Source organism: Parambassis ranga, chromosome 2 (assembly GCF_900634625.1).
Source record: "Parambassis ranga chromosome 2, fParRan2.1, whole genome shotgun sequence".
NCBI lineage: Eukaryota > Metazoa > Chordata > Actinopteri > Ambassidae > Parambassis > Parambassis ranga.
The window spans coordinates 6,932,339-6,952,411 of NC_041023.1; the positions used below are offsets into that span (position 1 = coordinate 6,932,339).

At 41.2% G+C, this 20,073-nt stretch overlaps 4 protein-coding genes, 2 long non-coding RNA genes and 2 other non-coding genes across 9 annotated transcripts; 3 read left to right on the forward strand and 5 right to left on the reverse strand.

The window, feature by feature from the left end:
- The first annotated feature begins 589 nt into the window (after window positions 1-589).
- LOC114448952 (small conductance calcium-activated potassium channel protein 1-like) lies at window positions 590-6,467 on the forward strand. Of its 2 annotated transcripts, XM_028426220.1 has the most exons (10): window positions 590-1,847; window positions 2,027-2,907; window positions 3,146-3,241; window positions 3,452-3,739; window positions 4,279-4,400; window positions 4,495-4,636; window positions 4,709-4,819; window positions 5,223-5,350; window positions 5,722-5,791; window positions 5,917-6,467. In XM_028426220.1, exons 2-10 carry the CDS (start codon window positions 2,056-2,058, stop codon window positions 6,145-6,147), a joined length of 2,040 nt encoding a protein of 679 aa, XP_028282021.1. In that variant the 5' UTR covers window positions 590-1,847; window positions 2,027-2,055; the 3' UTR covers window positions 6,148-6,467. The 2 variants fall into 2 exon arrangements, with proteins under 2 accessions (XP_028282021.1, XP_028282028.1); XM_028426227.1 differs by lacking the exon at window positions 590-1,847 and having other exon boundaries at window positions 2,017-2,907.
- Window positions 6,468-6,619: 152 nt separating this feature from the next.
- Window positions 6,620-8,603, reverse strand: LOC114448965 (40S ribosomal protein S27). Its single transcript, XM_028426240.1, has 4 exons — window positions 8,491-8,603; window positions 7,784-7,892; window positions 7,579-7,689; window positions 6,620-6,897 (listed from the first exon to the last, which is right to left on the reverse strand). Exons 1-4 carry the CDS (start codon window positions 8,494-8,496, stop codon window positions 6,869-6,871), a joined length of 255 nt encoding a protein of 84 aa, XP_028282041.1. The 5' UTR covers window positions 8,497-8,603; the 3' UTR covers window positions 6,620-6,868.
- On the reverse strand, window positions 7,100-7,229 carry LOC114432756 (small nucleolar RNA SNORA35). Its single transcript, XR_003670320.1, has one exon. It is a non-coding gene; the product is annotated as a small nucleolar RNA SNORA35 (small nucleolar RNA).
- Window positions 8,604-8,967: 364 nt separating the features above from the next.
- LOC114448978 (uncharacterized) lies at window positions 8,968-10,122 on the forward strand. Its single transcript, XR_003671935.1, has 3 exons — window positions 8,968-9,103; window positions 9,543-9,623; window positions 10,053-10,122. It is a non-coding gene; the product is annotated as an uncharacterized LOC114448978 (long non-coding RNA).
- Window positions 10,123-10,774: 652 nt separating this feature from the next.
- trnav-cac (transfer RNA valine (anticodon CAC)) lies at window positions 10,775-10,847 on the reverse strand. The gene has a single exon. It is a non-coding gene; the product is annotated as a tRNA-Val (tRNA).
- Window positions 10,848-11,505: 658 nt separating this feature from the next.
- On the reverse strand, window positions 11,506-13,370 carry rplp1 (ribosomal protein lateral stalk subunit P1). The gene is made up of 4 exons (XM_028399158.1): window positions 13,150-13,370; window positions 12,351-12,425; window positions 11,737-11,851; window positions 11,506-11,628 (listed from the first exon to the last, which is right to left on the reverse strand). Exons 1-4 carry the CDS (start codon window positions 13,219-13,221, stop codon window positions 11,546-11,548), a joined length of 345 nt encoding a protein of 114 aa, XP_028254959.1. The 5' UTR covers window positions 13,222-13,370; the 3' UTR covers window positions 11,506-11,545.
- LOC114431603 (uncharacterized) lies at window positions 11,750-17,628 on the forward strand. Its single transcript, XR_003670181.1, has 3 exons — window positions 11,750-11,873; window positions 17,413-17,502; window positions 17,575-17,628. It is a non-coding gene; the product is annotated as an uncharacterized LOC114431603 (long non-coding RNA).
- Window positions 13,682-19,932, reverse strand: clptm1l (CLPTM1 like). Its single transcript, XM_028399157.1, has 17 exons — window positions 19,645-19,932; window positions 18,985-19,197; window positions 18,770-18,864; window positions 18,304-18,684; window positions 18,128-18,206; window positions 17,771-17,888; window positions 17,587-17,681; window positions 17,369-17,453; window positions 16,909-17,012; window positions 16,603-16,668; window positions 16,270-16,320; window positions 16,086-16,168; window positions 15,972-16,006; window positions 15,821-15,876; window positions 15,693-15,737; window positions 15,450-15,565; window positions 13,682-15,348 (listed from the first exon to the last, which is right to left on the reverse strand). The coding sequence occupies exons 2-17, from the start codon at window positions 19,147-19,149 to the stop codon at window positions 15,264-15,266; spliced, it is 1,659 nt and encodes a 552-aa protein (XP_028254958.1). The 5' UTR covers window positions 19,150-19,197; window positions 19,645-19,932; the 3' UTR covers window positions 13,682-15,263.
- Between the last annotated feature and the right edge of the window lie 141 nt (window positions 19,933-20,073).

Genomic DNA, 20,073 nt, shown 5'->3' on the forward strand with positions numbered 1-20,073 from the left:
ATTTGTGCTAACCATTGCTTGTTTGTTGCAAAAAGCAATCAAGCTCATCTCCCAAAATCTCAGACTATTCTTTAAATCCTTATCGCGAACTTCAACCTTTAAAACACCAAATCCCCCCCCCCCCCCTTCTGTGTCCTACTGGGAATTGTTTATCGTTTCCCAGCAGATCAGACTGGAGCAATTAGTACCCTGACCAGGACTTGAACTGGTTCTCACTGAGGGATTCAGGACATGGAGCGTGGACTTGCCATTTCCCAGCCACAGCAATTAGTGGACTCATAATATCCCCATTTCAATTTCACTTTCTCCACAGCCAGAGGATGATTTGCAGTAGAAGAGACTAATTGAAGACGCGCTGGCTACGGGCCACAGAAGCAAGAAGAATTGACACACTTAGCTACCAGCTCCAGCAGCCAGAATTTACAAGCACTTGGCAGGAGATTTGAATTAATTTGAAGCCTTGCAGATGTGCATATATCCTTTCAGCATCTTCTTATGAAAAGAACAACAGAATTTAAGAACATAAAGCAAAAGGAATTAGAAAAGTCTTTTCTTATAATCCTGGAAGTGAGATGCTGTCTGTTAGGTTTGTTGTTGACAGTCACGCGCTGAGACATGTGTAAATTATCAGAACAAAAACAATCCAGACAGCAGCATCTGGCTAAGTCTAAGAATAATTAATCTTATTTTACATCTGGAGGATGACCAGCCTGTGCACATTTTAGCCCATCCCACCTGTGCCCACGCACCCTCCCCTCCCTCCATCTATCCTTAAATACATGTTGTCTTCAGATTAGATAATTCCGTCCTTTATCCTGCTTGTATCCGGATGCGCTCCGCCCACACTTTGCTCCTTGGGTCTTTCCATTTGGAGGAAGCTCTGTTATCTGTGGACCCATCTGTCAGAAGGATTTAGATAAATGAATGATGCCGAATGTCATTGTTATGACTTTTAATGCTTAATACTCCTCTCTGCTCTGTGCATATTGTTTGCTTCAGGAATGACATATTTGATATTTCATAAGCTCATAAGTATCTGGTCTCTGTTTCACTTGATTAATCTCCACTTCTAATCTGCTGAATTATTATTGAGGCCTGCTATTCTTCTTGTGAGGATTGTGTAACCTCTCTTTCCTCCTGATGACACAAATTAATGACAAAATTCCTTAACTTCAGGAGTGATACCAGGTTGATTTTTGACACCACAGACCACCTCATATTTGAGCAGGCAGCCCCGACACTCACATCCCCACACACACACACACACACATATTTACACATACAAATAAGGAGGATGAGTTCGGCCAATCCCGGGTCAGAGAAGAAAAAAAAACTGACAGATGACAGAAGTCTTTGCCTTTGCTCCACGCAACATCTGCAACTTAAAGTCTTTGCCGTCATTAAGCCGTCCCTCCAGCTTTAAGGAAGCCGCCCTGACCGTGGACCGTCACAAATGCAGGAAACACGGACAAACAAACAAAGAGATAAATGCCTGAAAATGTAATGGATATATTCACGGGTCGTCACCTCATATGTCGTCATACACAGGAGAAGTTCATAACCTCTGCCTGAGTCCATGGGAGGAGCTCTGTGATGCTGCGGCTGCTAATGGATTGCTGGAAAGTTCGTACATCCAGAGAGTGGACATTGGAAATATCTTGATCTGAACACACCAGGGCTGCTGCAGCTTTACTACTACTTTTTTTTATTTATTGAAAGTGATGCCTGTTTATCTCCAGCAGCAGAATTTTCCTACAGGACAGAATACTTCAATACATGGGGAATTAAACGGGTAAAGCTGCCACCTGTAGTGGATTTCTCGTAGACTGGGATACCTGAACGAAAAGGTAAGACCACATAGACACAAAAGGTAAGACCACATAGACAATTCTATTTGACATTTAGAGCGTACACAACAAAAACTGTGGTTGTCAACTAACTTCCATCTCAAAGTACAGTTAATGCATTCACCTTCAGAATGCTACTTCAGTCTTATACTCAGTATCTGATACTTTCTTCTCCCTAGAAGACTCTTCTTAGAAGACTCCTCTCAAGATGGAGCACTCTCCTTCTATGAACTTGTCAGTGGTGGATGGAGAAGAGGTGGAGGACCACCGCCCCCTCCTCCCGCCAAGGATCGTCCCCCCACCTCAGACCTGCACGCCACAGTGTGGAATCCACCACACTGTCCAAACGTCAGCCGAACACACCGTGTGGCTGGACAGAACGCAGGCCATGGCCACCACACCTCTGTACAACGGCCACCTCTATGTCACACCTTCTCCTCACACCACCAGGAGGGGAGACAAATCCAAAGGCAAAGAGAGGAAGTGTGAGAAAAAGTCAGGGGGGAGTAAACAAAACGTAGGACACAAGGACAGAACTCACCAGTGTAAAGCCAAAAGCCCCCACAGACTACAGGAGAGAGTCACATCTTTCACTGACGTACCCATCTCTCCCTGCGGGTCGCCCTTTACAGGAAGGTCACACCTAGATGTCAGGGATGCTGAAGGTCGAGCTCGCCGCAAGTCTGGTAATGTTTCTTTGGAGATGCTCGACCGCCCAAGTCTTCCAGAGATAATCATCACCAGCAAGGACGACAACTTTCAGCCGCACAGCGAGGCTTCTCAGTATCCTCAGAACCCGTATGAGTCCAAAGGCCTGCTGCCTGGTGTGGAGGGCCCCGGTTCGAGCCCTAGTCCCAGCCCTAAGCGAAGCCCAAAGCACAATGGGAACAACAAGGAGGACCAATACCGAAAGACCCACAACATTGGCTGGAGGCTGGTCCATAGGAGGGCTCTGTTTCTGAGGAGGCAGCGGCTGAATGACTGCGCCCTGGCTGTGGGGCTGTTTGGGGTGGTGATGATGGTGATGGAGACAGAGCTGTCCTGGAGTGTCTACAGCAAGGTCAGAGATGGAGAAATATAATATATTAATCAACTATTAACTTATTGTTATTATCATAGGCATCAAGAAATCACCATTAGATCCTTTTTGTTGTATCATGCAAGTGGATTATGTAGATAAATGTACATAAGATTAGAAGATTACAAGGGATTGCTGATGCCATTTCATAGACACAGCTTTGTAATGACACCTATCAGCTGACAATGATGTCATATATGTGTGTGTGTGTTACCCACAGAGCTCCATCTACTCCATCGCATTCAAGTCCATCATCAGTTTTTCCACTCTGGTCCTGCTCGGCCTCATCATAGCGTATCACTGCTGTGAGGTGCAGGTAACCGATCTGTGTCTCGCGAAGTATTATCAAATGACTTTAAGGCCTTTTTATAACTTTAAAATGTAGTTTTGCTTCCAAGGATTTACAATAGCTAAAGATAAGTTTACAAAGTGTATCTTCTGAAGCACGTCTAGAGGTCTAACTATATTTATTTATTCCTTTCTAAATCTCTGTGTCATTATAATGCTCTTTTCTTTCTCCTGGCAGCTCTATGTTCACGACATTGGTGCAGAGGATTGGCGGATTGCCATGACAACCGACCGCTTGGCTCTGATAGCGTTGGAGCTGGCAGCTGTGGCCATTCATCCCTATCCGGTGGGTCTGCTGGCGTACTTCCAGCAGTCCAAGACCCGCCTATCGCTGTCAGAGACTGAGCTGGAGATCATCCTGGCTCTGCCCATGTTTCTGAGGCTTTACCTGCTGGGTCGGGCCATGATGCTGCACAGCCGCCTCTTCACAGACACTGCCTCCCGCAGCATCGGAGCGCTCAATAAGGTGGGAGGTCGCCTACAGGCCCACACTCCAAACCCCTCTAGTGTAGGATCTGGCTTTGAGCTTGAATAGGCAGGCTTGGATAGTACTGTGATGATAATAAAGAGAGAAAGTTGAGGCTGATGATTTGGCCGCTGCTTCCTTTATGAACATTTGATCTGTTTATGTCTTACGTCTAGGTGGGTCGAGAGGTCTGTAGACGTGTGACACTTGAGGTGTGATTATCGCAGTTTCCCTATGTTGCTCACACCCCTCGCTAGCTCTCCTCTGCTTCTCTGCTTTCTTTTCCACAGCTGATAATATCCACCTGGCTAATCCCTTCCCTTATTTAAGAGTGATGAAAAGGACCTTTGCCCCCCTCCTCTCTCTCTTTCTCTCTGCAATGCCAAACCTAGTATCCATGTATCAAGCCAGATTGAGAACAAGTTTTCTTATCCCTCATCTCCACTGTGTTATATAATCATAATCTGACAGGTGCCATCCTAAAGTAGGCCACCTGCTGTCAAAATTATGATGTGACGTGTCACATTTCTGATCTTCAGATACACTTTAACACACGGTTTGTGGGGAAAACGCTGATGACCACCTATCCCGGGACCGTGCTGATGATTTTCAGCGTTTCACTTTGGATTGTGGCGGCGTGGGGCTTACATGTCTGTGAAAGGTGTGCGAATGATACTACTGATATTTACGGTTATATATTCACAACTTCTTGCACGATTCTACTGCAACAACAACATATAAATATCTCCCTGCAGACACCACAACTACAGGGACCTAAGCAGCAACTACATGGAGGCCTTGTGGATGGTCTCTGTCACCTTCCTGTCCATCGGTTATGGAGATGTGGTCCCTCACACCTATTGTGGACGCAGCATCTGTCTCCTCACCGGAATAATGGTGAGACAGAGTGTTAATAGTTCACCCTGTGTGGAGTCAGAATGCAGTATAACAGTTTTAATTCTGTCACAGGGTGCAGGCTGCACGGTGTTAGTGGTGGCGGTGGTTGCCAGGAAGCTGGAGCTGACCAGGGCAGAGAAACATGTTCACAACTTCATGATGGACTCGCACATCTCCAAGAGGGTGAATATGAGAATCTTGCACAGTTTTTTGTCCCAAAAGGTTGTGACAGTGTGTAGAATATATGTACCGTTCATACATTCATTGAGGTTTTAAATAATCTGTGGTTTCCAACCTCTACAGCACATAATCGTATTAACAAATTCAAAAAATCTGTCCTGCCTGGTCTCTTTATTGGAAGTTGGATCATACAGGACTTTAATATCCAAATAGTCTGATTAGAAAAGGTAGTCAAAAAATACTTATAATCTAAATATACTAATAATCTTCCAGCTGAATGTCTTGTTTTCTTAATAAAGTAGTAAATAGTGATACACAAGAAACTTCCAAGTATTATATCTTATGGCCAAAGTGCAAAACCTGTCTGCCTATATTAAGACATATTACTCCTGCATCCTTTCTCCAGATAAAAATTGCTGCAGCGAATGTGCTGAGGGAGACTTGGCTTATCTACAAGCACACTAAGCTGTCAAGAGAAAGAGACACCACAAGAGTCCGCATGCACCAGCGGAAGCTGCTCCTGGCCATCCACCAGTAAGACACTCAGTGAAAGAACTGATTCTAATAATGACAACGGGCTCAATCAATGACTTATCTGTTTTATTTGTTCATGAATTTCACTTCCTTACAGAAGACAGAGAATCAGTGTTTACATTCAGCAGAGTTGATATGATAATTAAACGAACAGATTTTTTAGCTATATATGTTTATAAATTTTTATAAATTTAATGACCTGCTGCTTAAAATGGTCAGTGAACCCAAAATAAATCAGTCATAGAACATACTTTAGACTTAGATTCTCCTTTGATTTGGTTCTAACACTTCTTTTAAAGCTGCCCTTCTTCAAGACATCCTTTATTGTGTGTATATATGTATATATGTCACACAAACTGAATAATCTCTAGACTGCGGAGAGTGAAGATGGAGAAGAGGATACTTGCAGACCAGGGGAACAACCTTGTTGATCTCTGCAAGGTGAGAGAGGCAAGTGGCAGCATCACCTTAAACTCCATTCCTGCCAATGCCTAAAGGAATCCACTTGCTTCACATGTTGTCTTCTCTTACACATACACAATCATTAACCATCAACCGCCATGCAGATGCAGAACCTGATGTACGACGTGCTGTCAGAGGTGCAGAGCTGCAGGGGGGAGCTGGACACGCACATCCACGTTCTGGAAAAACATGTGGAGGAGCTGAGGGAGGGCTTCAGGAGTCTGATGCCACTCCTCTCCAGCACGCTGTCTACGCAGAACTCCTCCATCCGACACCTGCTCAGGGAGAGGGAGGAGAAGGCGGAGACAGCCGGCGTAAGTGGAGGAGACAGGTAGAGAAGATGGTGTAAGACTTAAGTCATCGAGGCGATACAGAAGTGTATGTATAACTGTATAAAAATCCCATTTTTTTCTGTAGCAGAAATACCACAACAAAATGTAGAAATTAGAAATCAATCACTTTTCTGAAGGCATCATGCGTGGCAGAAAAATAATCCAACAATGTTGCCTATTAAATGATTTAGGTTGAAAATGTATTGATTGCAGGCTGATATATTACAGTAAATCAGGTTTTAGAGGATTTATCCAAGAATGACTTTGCTCATCACCTTTGATATTGAAAAATGCTCCAAATAATTAGCACATTGCTAGTTGGTTTTCGCCCTTTTAGTTCATAAAACAAGCCTGAAAAGTTCTGGATATCTGCACTTTTTTGATTATGTAATAAAACAGCATTAATTCAAAAACAGTTTTGGTGTTTTCACATAAAAGATGCACTTGTGAGTGTCTTGAAATAACCACACAAACCTTCTTTTAGCCAAAACATTTTATTTAGAGAGACAGGGTTGGAGGGTGGAGTTACAGCAACAACCGATCTGTTGACGCAAACGGCAGAAATCCTTCCGCCGTCCAGTTCAAGTCTTCAGGACTCGTTTCAGGTTTGACTGTAGGATTTTCTTTTTGTTTTGTTCCTGCCGTCCTCTTTGGAGGCAGAAGACGACGCTGATATCAACCGGTCCATCCCCTCCTCTCCCCTTTCAGCTCTGGGAGAGCACAGCTAGTGCTGCTTCCTCCTGAATGAGCACCCTGCCAGATGAAGACAATGACAGTTAGGCTGCTGCTTGCTGGACAAAAGGGAAGCCTTACTGTACAGAAATACTGCAGGCAGTGCACGCTGCTATTGTGCTGCTGGTGCGAGAGTCATCGCTTTCCACCATGTGACTGATTAGGTCTTTTGCACTACAGCAATATGAGGGCATTAAACATGTACAAGAGTTAGAGGGCACAAGATTGTTCTCAGCCTTCGAAAGGGGGGAGCCAGTGGTCTAGCTCAACCCTTCTGCAAACTGAGGTTGATCTGGCACTGGAATGAGATTGGAAGACCACGATGGAGGAAATCCAGTCACTTGGCAGTGCGGCCATGTCTAAATTTCTTTATATTATCCCTCTGACACTAAACGCTAGAGTTACTTATCAATTAGTCTCTTGTTGCAGACCTAGAATTGTCATACTTACTGTTACTGTTGTTAACATGCTGAAGATTGAACTTGTGTAAGCAAAACATAACAGACCTAACCAAAGTGTATTAAAGCTTAGCTAAAATGCAAACACCAACTTTAATATCACGATGATTTCATTTTAAAGGAATTAAATGCATGCACTGTATTAGAACACCCATAAATTGTAATGCACCTAGCCCACATTCACTGGTGTCTGTTAATACAGTAATCCAAACATTCAGACATTTCCTCTCCGATTAGTACTGACCCTCTGTGAGACGTGCTTTGCCTCCAGTGGGCTGACATAGGACTGTGGAACAGCCCACACACAGCACGACTGTCTGAGCGTGGCTGAACACCGTCGTGATCTTGTAGCATCCTGCGAGACACACACAGGGGACAGTGGTTAAAACTGAGCATAATAGACAATCGATAAATTGACTGTACTGATGTGCATGTAGTATAAAGTGTACCTGGGCATTTAACATCCATAAAGTAAGAGTTGGGGCTCTGAACAAGACGCTTCTTCTTGTGCCTCCTCTTCTCCTCCTCAGGGGATGGGTGCAACAAGTCTTTCGCGAGCTACAATGAAAAAAGGGGAAATCAGACATTCATGAAATTAATAAAAAATAAAAATGTCTACCTACAAGCCTGATTTCGTTAACAACTAAAACATAGAAACGCTCGTTAGCGTAAAATAAGAAGTTATATGGCACATATGCTTGTGATATTCTTCTTAACGTCTGCTACGTTAGCCCGCTGAGGCTTCCTGTCTGGCCTACATTTCTTGGATTAGATAACAGAAGCTACGCATTTTCACCGATAACTGGCGCCGCTTTAAATTTTTAAGAATATTCGGCAAAGTCAAATATCCATTAAGCTAACAATAACTATAACGATAAAACTGTCGATGTTCAGTTTTCTAAACGATCGGATCCGCCGTTAAACTGGCTCCATGTTTGCGGTGTGTGCGCAGCCATCTTGTGTCACAATGCGCTCGCAATGCGCTCGAATGTGCACAACTATTGTGATAAAACCAGGACGGAAACCCGACAAAACCTTCTAAAACTGACACCAGCAGAATCGCTATGTTTTCAGGTAAACGTTAAGCCGCGTAGTGTCCCTGTAATGTGCCGTTAAAGGTAGAAATGTGGTTTTGCACCCGACTGTAGATACTCACTGGCATGTTGGCGAGGAAATAGCCGCTGCCGAAAAGGAGGCTTTACCGGAAGCGAGGGGTTCATATTGGTGGTTGCTTTGAGCACGAACCGGATGTGACGAATGTCCTAGTCACGGCCGCCATATTGGTGAGATCAAAACTCCTCCCATTTTACTCCATAGACCCATAAATATGTATGTTTTTACCTTCTAAATTCATTTTACTAACTTATATGAGGATAACATCGTAATAATACGAGGAAAAACGGAAAAAATGCCTCATAATATCACGAAAATATAGGAGAAAAAATGGCGTCATTTCCCACTTATTTTTACTTTAACATGTGCTCCTGGTTCATCTGAAAATGAATTTTATGAAAAAAATAATATAATTGTATGAATAAAAAGATTTAAATATAGGTAAATAAGCAGGCGTGGTTTTGGAAGCTCGGAGGCTCGATCACCTGCTGGAGCAGTACACACGTTGTTTTGATTCAGTGTTATATTCTCGTCGTTTGTAAGAAGCCTGTCTGTATATTACGTTTTCCTGTTAATTTGTTGGTGTCACTCAGTTTTCGGTTCACCGTAAATATGCCGTGCTCTAAAGGTGCTTGGTGGATTCAAAAGTTTGTTTGGTAAGTTAAAGTTTATCTTATCCCATTTAAAGCACGTCATGTCATTTAAGCATTGAGTAGAACGCGAACAATGATTCACAAGTAAATTTTCACTAAGTTTTTTGTGGTGTCGGTGTTTTACAAGAGGTTCAGCATTCAAAATTCTCCTTGCTAGCCACGCTAGCTAGCTAACATGACACCTGCGTTCATGTAAGGGCAGCTGCTCGGTCAAAGTAAAGTGAAGTACTTTGAGTCAATGTACTGCTTTGTGTTAAAGTACGTCCATAACCAAACGTGACAACACATACTACAGTAAATGAGAGATCCTCAGCTCACAAGCAGCACTGACAAACACATCTGTCCTCCTGTATTCATCCTAAAAATGTGCTGTCATCATAGACAGCATGTAACTAACATATCGACATCCACGTTGAATATTATAATGACATTGTGTGTACAGGGCACCTAACCAGATAGGAGGTCAAGCCTAAACAGCAGCCGGAGGGCGATACACAACTGGCTCATCTGTCTTCCAGTTTGGGTGAGTGAGTCTTTCAGAAGAACTACAGCTGGATTTAGGTCTGGGATTAATTCATAACCTGGAGTGGTAGATTACTGGCATTCTCCTTCTGCATGTGCCTCCAGGAATATCATCATTAGTACAACTAGAGGGGGCTGATTTATTCAAGCTGACATGCTTTTCATCAGATCAAATAGAATAGAATAGAATATACTTTATTAATCCCTTTGGGAAGGACCCTCAGGGAAACTTGGGATCAGATCTCAGTAGGAGAAATTATATGAATCTGATGATCAAGTACTTTGTTTATTATGTTTGGTCCTTGACATACTTTAAGGGGGGCAGGGAACTGACAGGTGTGAGGGTGCATACTCAAATCAATGATCAAATACATTTTACCATGTAAAAAATGTTTATTTAAACCTAAAAAAATATGTGTCGTGTTCTTAGAAACTAACCTGAAAGCATGTTAGGACTTTCAGGAACCCATCTGGCCAGGACAAGATCTCCATCATGGGACCGAAAACCTTCACTCCGGTAAAGGCAAAAATAGACGTACTGCAACTCTGTAATCAGAGAACACCTATAATAGGAATCTCTTTTTCTCAACGAAACAATAAAAATGCAGAGATGGAGACTTTTGACATTGACATTCAGATTCAGCCACAGCTGTTTTATTTGAACACTAAATGGGTACATCTCACTATTTGTTGTATTTCTGGGTCCATTCTTCTGTTTAGTGAAGTTTTACTCATATGCCCCCTTGTGGCTATAATGAAATACTACAGCACAGAGCTGCCAGGATCCAACTAAATTGAATATTGTTTTTGATATAAATTACTTTAGTATATTAACTTTATTAGAGTAAGAATGCAGTTGGGGATTTCATGCATGTTACTGTAACTTCCTCATAGCTGTTGAATGCTCAGAAGACTGCTGAATGGAAGCATGTGTGCGTCTCAGATTATGTAGAAGAGGGGACGCTGTAGCTGCATAATTGCAGCTTTTGCCACGAGGTGGTACTATTGCAATACAAGATCAACAACATCGTTACATTTGTTTATTATGATATTGTAAACGTATACTTCTGGCGCTCAGTAGGGCGCCAATAAAACCAATAATTAAGTGAATGTGCTCCGTTACAGACGATCTGAAATGTAAAATGCAATAATTGTTTCCGCCCGGTTTCGAACCGGGGACCTTTCGCGTGTGAGGCGAACGTGATAACCACTACACTACGGAAACTCATACCGGTGATATGTGCACTGTAGGTACAACTGCTTGTAAATACCATAGTTCTGTAGCTGTTGACTTCAGTCATAGTATGAAAAAGGCACATTATAATATATCTAAATACATATGAATACAGAAAGAAAACTGCAGTTATTTATTTTTAAAATTTAGTTAAATTTTACTTATGAGATTCTACATATTGTTCAACTAGCCCACTGACCCAAGGCAAAAGTCTTTTAAAAGGTACAAACAGTACATTCACTTTGTATGTAAGATTACTGTAATTTCATTTCACAATTATTGCCATGTCTGTGCCGTGCTTTCTTTTTGTATGGCTCAATTGTTTCAGAGTTTTCATAACGAGGGACATTTAATCTAAACAGAATCTCTGCCTATTAAAGACTTGGGCTCTTTGCAGGTAGAGGGAAATGAGCTGCAAAGGAGTCAAAATATGTTCCAAGTTATGTTATCAAATACACATCTACATGATCAGCAGTCATCTTGACTAAATTAATGACTCGTTTCTTCCCCCCACTTTAACAGTCCACTGGTTCTGCAGTTGTGATCCAGTTTGTGAAGGATGATTCTCCTGATTAAGTTCAACAATTTGGTGGTGAGAGCTGTAAAATCTAAGATGTAATGTAACATTGACAGAAGACACAAACAGAAGTCATTTTTATTATTTTATTGTTTTTAGAAAAACAGCTGTTTTAATCAAAGAGACCGAATCCCATGTCGTCGTCGGACTCCTCGGACTCTTCCTTCTTCTCCTCTTTCTTCTCCTCCTCCTTGGCTATAAAGGTAAAGGACAAAGTTTAAGTCAAAAGATGAGGATTTTGTTGGCATGTTTTAATTGACTGAAAACACCGTTTTATCTTCAACTACTGTTTGGTTCATTTACCTGGGGCATCACCAGGAGCTGAAGCTACACCTCCAGCAGCAGGGGCTCCAGCAGGAGCACCACCTCCAGCTCCAACATTGCAGATCAGACTGCCGATGTCAATGCTGGACAGAGCCTACAAAATAAACACACAACAGGTCAGTTACTTCACATGTCCATAGATAATTTTGGCAAGTAAAGTACATGTTACATTACAAAGTAACACAATGCAGTACAACCACAATGTCACACTGTCCCAACACAACTTGGATGATTCAGTTTCAGTAGCAAAAGTCTTAAAACAATGTGTGAGATATGAAAGAGTTGTAGTCATTTAGTTTAGGAACAATTTGGCACATAGGTAGAGAATAACTTTTTATTTGTACTGAAGTCAATGTCATTTGGACGTTTTCACAGAATATTTAAAAGCATGATGTACAAGTGTACAAAGCAGCCAACTCGAAGAGCAACACCATCTTCAACACTTCCAGTCACTATTCTCTTGATAATTCTATTCACACATAGGGTTGTAAGCGGGACAACAGGACTTTTCACTGCTAAACTATCTAAAAAGTAGTTTACCTCTTACCGCAACATATTGTGCGTTGGACATTAATAAAACCACATTTTCTCACCTTGGCGAACAGACTTGGCCAGAAGGGCTCCACAGTGACTCCAGCAGCCTTGATCAGAGCGTTCAGCTTGTCCTCCTACAAACACAAAAAACAGTGGTTTAACAAAAAAAAAAATAATTTATCTTTAAAACATCTCAGACTGATTAGCTATATCAAGAAACTTAAACATTCTCTGCTTTCACTTTTTCCTGTCATTCTTGCATCCAATAGTCAATTAAACGCCTATGATGGATAATCAGTTCTCATGCTCTAAGAGTTGTTATTGCTATACTGGGAAGAGCTGTGCAGCATCCACGTGTGCCCACCTGTCAGAACCCAGTGACAGAATGATGACAGAAACACAGCAGTGACACATACATCAGCTACTGCACTTTGTACTGCATTACCCCCTTATAAAAAGCATGTTTTTTTTGCTATTGACTCATTAGCCTTATGTTAGCTAGTACAGGTCTGCAACTGAATGACCCACGTTAATTTTTAAACTGAAGGAACAGATGCTGATGAGTTTAGGCCGCTGAACATCTTGAGCCAAAACATTACACATATAATCACAATCGCCAGGACATAGACCCGGACTGTTCTAAAACAAAACGTGGCCTAACGTTAGCCTAACGTAAGCATGCCGCCATTTTTGCCGGTTCCCCACTAATTTTAAGCACCGACACATCTAAATTCGTATTTATACAAACTACTTCATATTTCAGTTTAATAGTAGAGTATTTACTTTGTAGCTTCACCCAGAACAGAATCAATTCTGAGATTTAGGCTGAGCTGTAGGGGGATACACAGGGACACTTACGGTGACGGTGACTTCATCGTCATGGAGGATCAGAGCAGAGTAAATACAGGCGAGCTCGGACACGGAGGCCATTGTAGATGTTTGATTTTATATTTGTGGCGTCGGATGCCTAAATTTAGCGGTGCTAGTCGCCGGATTGAGGGCCTTAGCTTCGGATGAAGAACCAAGCACCTTAGGCACGTTAACTTCCTAGAGCGGAAAAGGGAAGGCAGGGGGCGGGAGCTAGCAAGAAATAGTCTGCGTACGTGACGTGTGTCCCGTACGTCATTACGCACACAACGGACGTATCTTTTAGAGCTCCTTTGACAACTCCAGCTTTGTTTACCTGCAATTTGATGATTATATTCTATTTAATTACATACGTTTTTCTAAAGATATACGTTTATTTTTAATATTATTATATTATAAATAAAATAATAAATGAAATATCTGAATAAATACCAAGTACCAGTATCCAGGACATGTAAACTTTACAAACGGTGGCATTAGACAAATGCTGTGTGGGGGGAAAAAAAAGTCTGTCACATCTATGTCAAGTCAGTCATTTTTATTCAATCTCAATTAAAAACACAATTGCAATAAGTAAAACCATTTCAAAGCAAATTGTTGCATGTACCCAAGAACAGAAACAATATCCTCATATCTGAACTGATTCATTAAAAAAAAACATAACATTAGAACTATGGCATAGAAATTAAATGTGATGATGTAAATCGAGATGTAGTAATACTTTCATTAAGTCTTACCATAGCCACTTCCCCTCTAATGTCAGTGTCTAAAAACATCAGATGGACCAATGATGGTGAACACACAAAGTTCACAAACAGATCAAAGAATCACATTTGGCACTAACATATTTTCTTGGCCCTGATATGTAAAAAAAAAAAATACTCCAGCAGGTAAAAACTACACAATAGAATGGATGGAAAAGACAGTGTGGCTGTCAGTGGTACCCAACTGTGTTACAGTGTATATTAAAAAAACATTTCATTCAATAAGTGGACAGAGAGAAAAAATTAATATTTAACTTCATATGATTCATATGATTTGCTTGGAAGCAAATCACACTCTTCTATTCTGCTTCTACTGCAGCTCTAATATTCAGACAGTATCCTGAAATCACAATGACAGAATCTTGTACCCAGTTGTTTGAAATTTCAGCCTCAATTGTGACCTTTAGCTTTACCTTTTCCTTCATTCTAACTTTAATAAACATGTCCCAGCATTTATATATGACAGTTTGTCTAAATAATCTGAACATAATTTGTCAAATTTCCATACGATGAAGCTTTTGAATAACCAAATTCTTAGCAGCCTCTTCAGTAGAAACAGGATTCATTAACAAAATTCCATATAACATCTAGAAAAGTGTATTTAACTGACCTGCTTCTGTTTCCGTGCTGCCAATCTTTGCCAAATGCAGATTTCAGTTAAAGCTCTGAAATAGCACAAACTCATTTGGAAGTGCCTGAATCAGTAAATCTATAGGAATGTTCTGTTCAATATATATATATATATATAGACTTTATGAATGAATCCTCTCAGCCAAGCAACTCATGTTGTACAACTCTCAGATATACTGCACTGCATGTATTGGTTTCCCAAAGTAGAGTGCAGGCTCTTCCAAAAGTGTCAGTTAACTGTAAAATAGTTTAAATCCATAAAAAGGAAAATTAACAACATTTATCTCCAAGAGGTGGTTTCATCTTCCATTGTAAATCCTTGCTAGAGTTAGAAATCATATTTTACTTCTGCAGATGAAGTTGTTCCTAAAGTCAACAAATGTGACTGGCTGTGTGATCTGTTGTAGACACAGATCACAAGTATGATTTTTCACAGATGTTGTGTCACAGTTTCAGCCTATTGATCCTTGTACACACTGCAGATAAGCACATGCTGCCTTTTCAACCTCTTTAGGAGGGGGTGAAAAAGTCAGACGCCACAAGAATGTTAATGCACCTCGTACAGCTACAACTGACTGGCCAAAATAGACAATTGTCCCTGGAGCAGCAAGCTCTGTTAAGTTGTTACCAGTTAAGATCAGTGGATACTGGTGCAAGCGATACCCACAGAGGCCAGATCATGGAAGGCAATAGTCTGTCTTTGTTTCCCTTCTAGTCCTTATGAGTCTTCCCTTTGGGTTTGTCGTCATAAGAAACTCCATATTCATTGACTCTTGTTTTGTCCACTGGGTAGAGCCTGAGGAGAGGAAGAGGTAGAGTCTAAAGTTAGAATCCTGTGGCATGTGTTGTATATAAAACATGTGCAGCATGTGTACATGTCAGTGTGTGAGTGTATACCATCTCTGGTAAAGGTAGATAAGAAACACCACATCATCTCTGAAACAGGCCAGTCTGTGAGAGGTTGGCATGGTGATGATGAAGGCAAAGACATCATCGATGAAGGTATTGAAAGCCTAGCAACGATTAATAAATGTTATTCAGTAGTTGCAAAAAAAGAAACAAAACACAAATATTATGATTTTACAATATATCAGCTCTCTGAATCTGAATACCACTGCTTTGCAGGAAATGTGTTCCTACCTTATACATGAAGGCCTTCCAGGGGAGGTGGGCCACAGATTTCAGCTGTTGAGCAAAATATGTTATTAGGATTCTGACAAGATCAACTTTTTAGTTTTCTCCTACAGGTGTTTAAAGATAAAACTGACCTTATAGTTGACAAATAGTTGAGGAAGCATGAAGAGGAAACCAAAGGCATATACACCTGTAATATTGATTGAAAAAGTTAGCTTATGTTAAAATGTAGACAACAAATTTGCTTTTATTGAAAAAGGTTATCAAAATAATAAAACAGCTTACCATTCACCAAACTGTTGATCAACCATGAGTACCAACTGAAACAGAAAATGTAAAACATGTACAAATGCCTGGATAGATTGATTCAATCAGTACACACAAACATTAAACTCCTACCTTTTATATCGTAGGAATATTAAAGCATACACTGCCCCTCCAATACACAGCGGGTAAAGCAGGTATGAGAGATACTTCATGGCCTACGGGCAAACACGAAAATGAGACAATTAGCTCAAAATGACAGGAGTAATGACTAAGCAGTCTTAATTGTACTGGCTTGTGTATGCAAGTCAGCTCTTACCAGAGTATCGTATTCCTCGGTTCTCCTCTCTGATTCATCTAATTTTCCAAACTTTGTTACAGAAAAAAAGCATGTTAGCGTGTCTTTACACAAATTTTCCTAAAATGTAAAAGGTAAAACACCTAAGTTACAGAGACAATCACAAACTATATCCCATTTATTAGAAGTGGCAAATGTAGCAGTTTACTTTTCAACAATAACAAGACATGTTGTCTTACAAAAGTATTGCACCGTCTAAATTTTTATGCAGAAAAAAGTGCCACAGTTCCTGCTGTAGAGGCTAGAGTTAGAGACAACGCAAGCATCATATTGCATAGATGCACAATCACCTACCAGGAATGTTGGTCTGCCTCCTTTCCAGAAAACCTGGATCTTAAAGGCCTTTTTTACTTTCCATACCTGCAGGGAAAAAACACATTCATACATCAACATATAACTTTTAGTTTTGCTTTTACTGCTTCCATGTGTTCAATGTTGTTTGTTCTATTCTTAGGTCAAATTTAAATAAATAGAAATAGAAATCATTGAGGGAATATGTCCTAAACAATCTCTTTAACAATATTTCAGCTGATTGATTCAGCTCAGACTGAAGCTGATCTGCACATGTGTGATTGTGTTTTACACTAAATGTCCACATACTTCAATCATAGAGCCAATCCCAGCAGGTATGAGGACAAGCAGGCTGGTCTGCTCATCAAACAAGTAGAGAAAAATCACAATGGTACTGAAGCATCGCCACAGCACTGAAAGAAAGAACACACAAGCACAATCTGTTCAGCAGCATTCTGCATTACATCCCCTAGTCTGTATTAGAGCTCGTAAAGGTGAGCAGAAGGAACAAGAAAGCAACATCTGGCCACTCAGCAGACCAGATACTGGGAGTCACATTATGCGCACACCCACAGATGAGGCCTGCTTTCTTGTAGATTCACTTGTTTTACAGAATTTACCAAAGGTTTATTACTGGCTGACACAGCTACTTACTGTAATGTACACAGTATTTAACCAGTCACAAGAAATTTACAGTTTGTAATTAAGTCTCGACACGTTGCCATCTGCTCACCGCGTTGTATGTATTTATTGTAGAAATGCTGTATACCTGCTTTACTGGACATTCCCACCATGCTTTTTTTCTGCTTCCAGAAGCTTATGTCGTTTTTGAAGGCCAGGAAGTCGAAGAGAAGCTGGAAACAGTGACACAAGAAACGCATCAGTTGTGAAAGATGCAAGAATGTTGGATGATTTAGGAGTCAACCTCTTATTTAACTACATTTTATTCCATTGCAGTCTATTCTAAAACAACAGGGTCAGACTCACATGGAAGGCAGCTACAAAGAATGTCAGAGCCAGGAAGTACAGGTTGGTATCCACGAAGATCCCTTTAATCTCATCAGCATCCTTCTCTGTAAACCCTGCACAACATAAAGACAAACTCAGGCTGTCAGAATATATATGTGTGAGTGAGAGAGTGAGAAAGAAAGAAAAAGAAATACTGACATACCGAACTGTTGCAGAGAGTAAACAGCATCTTGCATGTGGATCCAGAATCGGAGTCTCCCAAGAGAGATGGGGTCATAGGAGATGGTCAGAGGAAGCTCTGTGGAGGTACTGTTGATCTCCTATTGACACACACAGCTGTCAGCTGACAGAGCAGCATGTTCTATAGTGGAAGCCACATATATACTGTATGCAATAACACTTTGATCATCACCACAGCTAACTGATTCACTGTCCTCTAAACAAGTTCAGTGTGAAAAGATGAATAATAAAAGAAACAGATTTGATAGCCTGCCACTGGGGCTACCTGACAGGTAGCTGCAGTGTGTTACATAATATTTATTTAATAGTGAAAACTTACCACAAGGTCCTTGACCCGGTTGCTGAGCTCATCAACAAACAGCAGAGGTAGATACACAATCTTCTTCCCATTCTGAAATCTAAACACAAAAATACACACTATGATGCCTTTTGATCTTTGTGTCATGTTCCTGCTGACAGGTCTGGCAATGTTGTGTGCTTGTTTCTGACTCTTACACTCTGAGGTATCTGTGGACATCACTTGGAAGGTATTCTCTGTCAAACAGGAAATGGTCACTGACAATGTTGAGGGTCAGGCGGGAGCGCCAGTGGGAAACTGGGTGATCTGATGTAGAAGTGGCTCCACTTTTAGCTCCATCCCCTGCTGCAGGTTTCTTCTGTTGACCTTCTTCTTTCTGTCCCTGTACCTGGGTTTGATCCTCTCCAGATATCAGAGAGATTTCGGGCGGTTTAGGCACCATGTATGTAGTGAGCTGAGCAATCGAGTGAACCTGTCGTGGATCCTGCCATGGATTGATGCCAGCTTGATGGACAAATATTAGTGCATACAAAGTTCCGTTGTTGCGAGTTTTCTTAGGGAGGGAGACATTGACTATCCTGGGGGAAAAGACAAAAAGAAAGAAGATAGAGTAAGCATGAGTCCAAATGAATTTACATAACAAGAACTTGGGAGTTCACCAACCTCTCAAACTTGCTGTTGACATCAAAGGTCACCTCTTTGTGGATCAGAGTATGGCCTCCGTCTGCGTTGGCCCGCAGTGCAGTGTAAACACTCAACTAAAATACAGAGAGGATTCAATAAAGATATTATTGCTTAACTTCCTGGCCTGCCAATCAAACCCAACAAGACTAAAAGGAAGAGATGGAAACTGCTGATCTACAATCTGCATAACTGACCTGTAGTTTTGGGTTCCCTGCCAGGAAGGGTGTGATGCAGTTATCACCATTTGGTCTGTCACAGGGTTTGGTGTACACGATCCCGTACATCACCCAGCAGGTGTGGAGCACATAGACCACAAACAGCCCCACGACCAGGGTGGTGAATGATGTTTTTAGAAACATGATGCTTGTGTTGTGTCCCTCAGCAAGTCAAGCAGCAAGTCCATATGTCTGTAAATGAAACACAACAGATGGAATATTCAATGGGAACTTAGTTTACATACCAAAGACAGAGGTTTGAAGTGTTTTTTTCTATTCTATCAGAGAGATAATCCTGGTCAAAACTTGCTCTTCCAGTTTTGCCAATGTTACAATTTAATTGTATATGAACAAGATGTGACGACTTTGGCAATCACAGCTAGAGTTGTAATAATATGCCTCAAGTTACAGTCAATATGGATTACATCCGTAATATCAGATGATATGATTATTAACCATAACCCTAAACAAATTCCAACTTGCTGTGTGACATCTTGTTGCATCTCAGGTTGCAAATCACTGTGGAAGGATTTACTTATCAGTCTCACTCTTCTCAGTTTTTAATCTGCCACACATCTCTTGTCCCTCCCAGATGAGTCAAAAAACACAAAACTAACATTCGGACGTTAAACATATTACCAGTGTTTGATCTCGCAGGCTGACGGTGACAGGACACGCTCAGCTGGATCATTGGCTGGCCATCAGTCCATTCACTCTGCCGATCCTGCCAGGCTATTCCTTCAACGCGACGACATCGTGTCTTCAAAACTATGCACTGTTTTTGGCTGAAGACATCTGCTGCCTGCTCAACTCGACTCTCCTCTCAACAAACAGGCAGGTACGCTCAGTTTTCGTTGGCTAAAAGCGTGAGGTGGATTAACATTTCCGCCATTCGCTTCCTGGTTTGTTTCTTAGACGAGATTTCGGGGTGAGTTAACGCGAGATTTACGCGTCACTTAGGCGCTTGCTACGTCTGTGTTGCTGCTACAATAGTAGTACAGTTTAGGATTCTAAATGCACTATTCATTGTAGGGACACCGATAAATTGTATTGTAGTCGTTTTATTGC

Bases quoted from the DNA above. Each gene is read 5' to 3' on its own strand.
- LOC114448952 (XM_028426220.1), top strand. From the start codon at position 2,056: ATGGAGCACTCTCCTTCTATGAACTTGTCAGTGGTGGATGGAGAAGAG. The intron at 4,401-4,494 runs GTGTGCGAATGA...ATCTCCCTGCAG, and splicing joins GGCTTACATGTCTGTGAAAG to ACACCACAACTACAGGGACC. The intron at 4,637-4,708 runs GTGAGACAGAGT...ATTCTGTCACAG, and splicing joins GTCTCCTCACCGGAATAATG to GGTGCAGGCTGCACGGTGTT.
- LOC114448965 (XM_028426240.1), bottom strand. The intron at 7,690-7,783 runs GTACACTTTATA...TGTGTCTCGCAG, and splicing joins TATGGATGTTAAATGCCCAG to GATGCTACAAGATCACGACG. The intron at 6,898-7,578 runs GTCAGTACTAAT...TTCATCTGGCAG, and splicing joins CAAAGCACGTCTCACAGAGG to GGTGCTCATTCAGGAGGAAG.
- rplp1 (XM_028399158.1), bottom strand. From the start codon at position 13,221: ATGGCCTCCGTGTCCGAGCTCGCCTGTATTTACTCTGCTCTGATCCTC. The intron at 11,852-12,350 runs GTGAGAAAATGT...TTTATTTTGTAG, and splicing joins GGCCAAGTCTGTTCGCCAAG to GCTCTGTCCAGCATTGACAT. The intron at 11,629-11,736 runs GTAAATGAACCA...TTACCTTTATAG, and splicing joins AGCTCCTGGTGATGCCCCAG to CCAAGGAGGAGGAGAAGAAA.
- clptm1l (XM_028399157.1), bottom strand. From the start codon at position 19,149: ATGTTTCTAAAAACATCATTCACCACCCTGGTCGTGGGGCTGTTTGTG. The intron at 18,685-18,769 runs GTTGGTGAACTC...CTTTTCCCCCAG, and splicing joins GTCAACAGCAAGTTTGAGAG to GATAGTCAATGTCTCCCTCC. The intron at 15,566-15,692 runs GTAGGAACACAT...AATCGTTGCTAG, and splicing joins GGAAGGCCTTCATGTATAAG to GCTTTCAATACCTTCATCGA.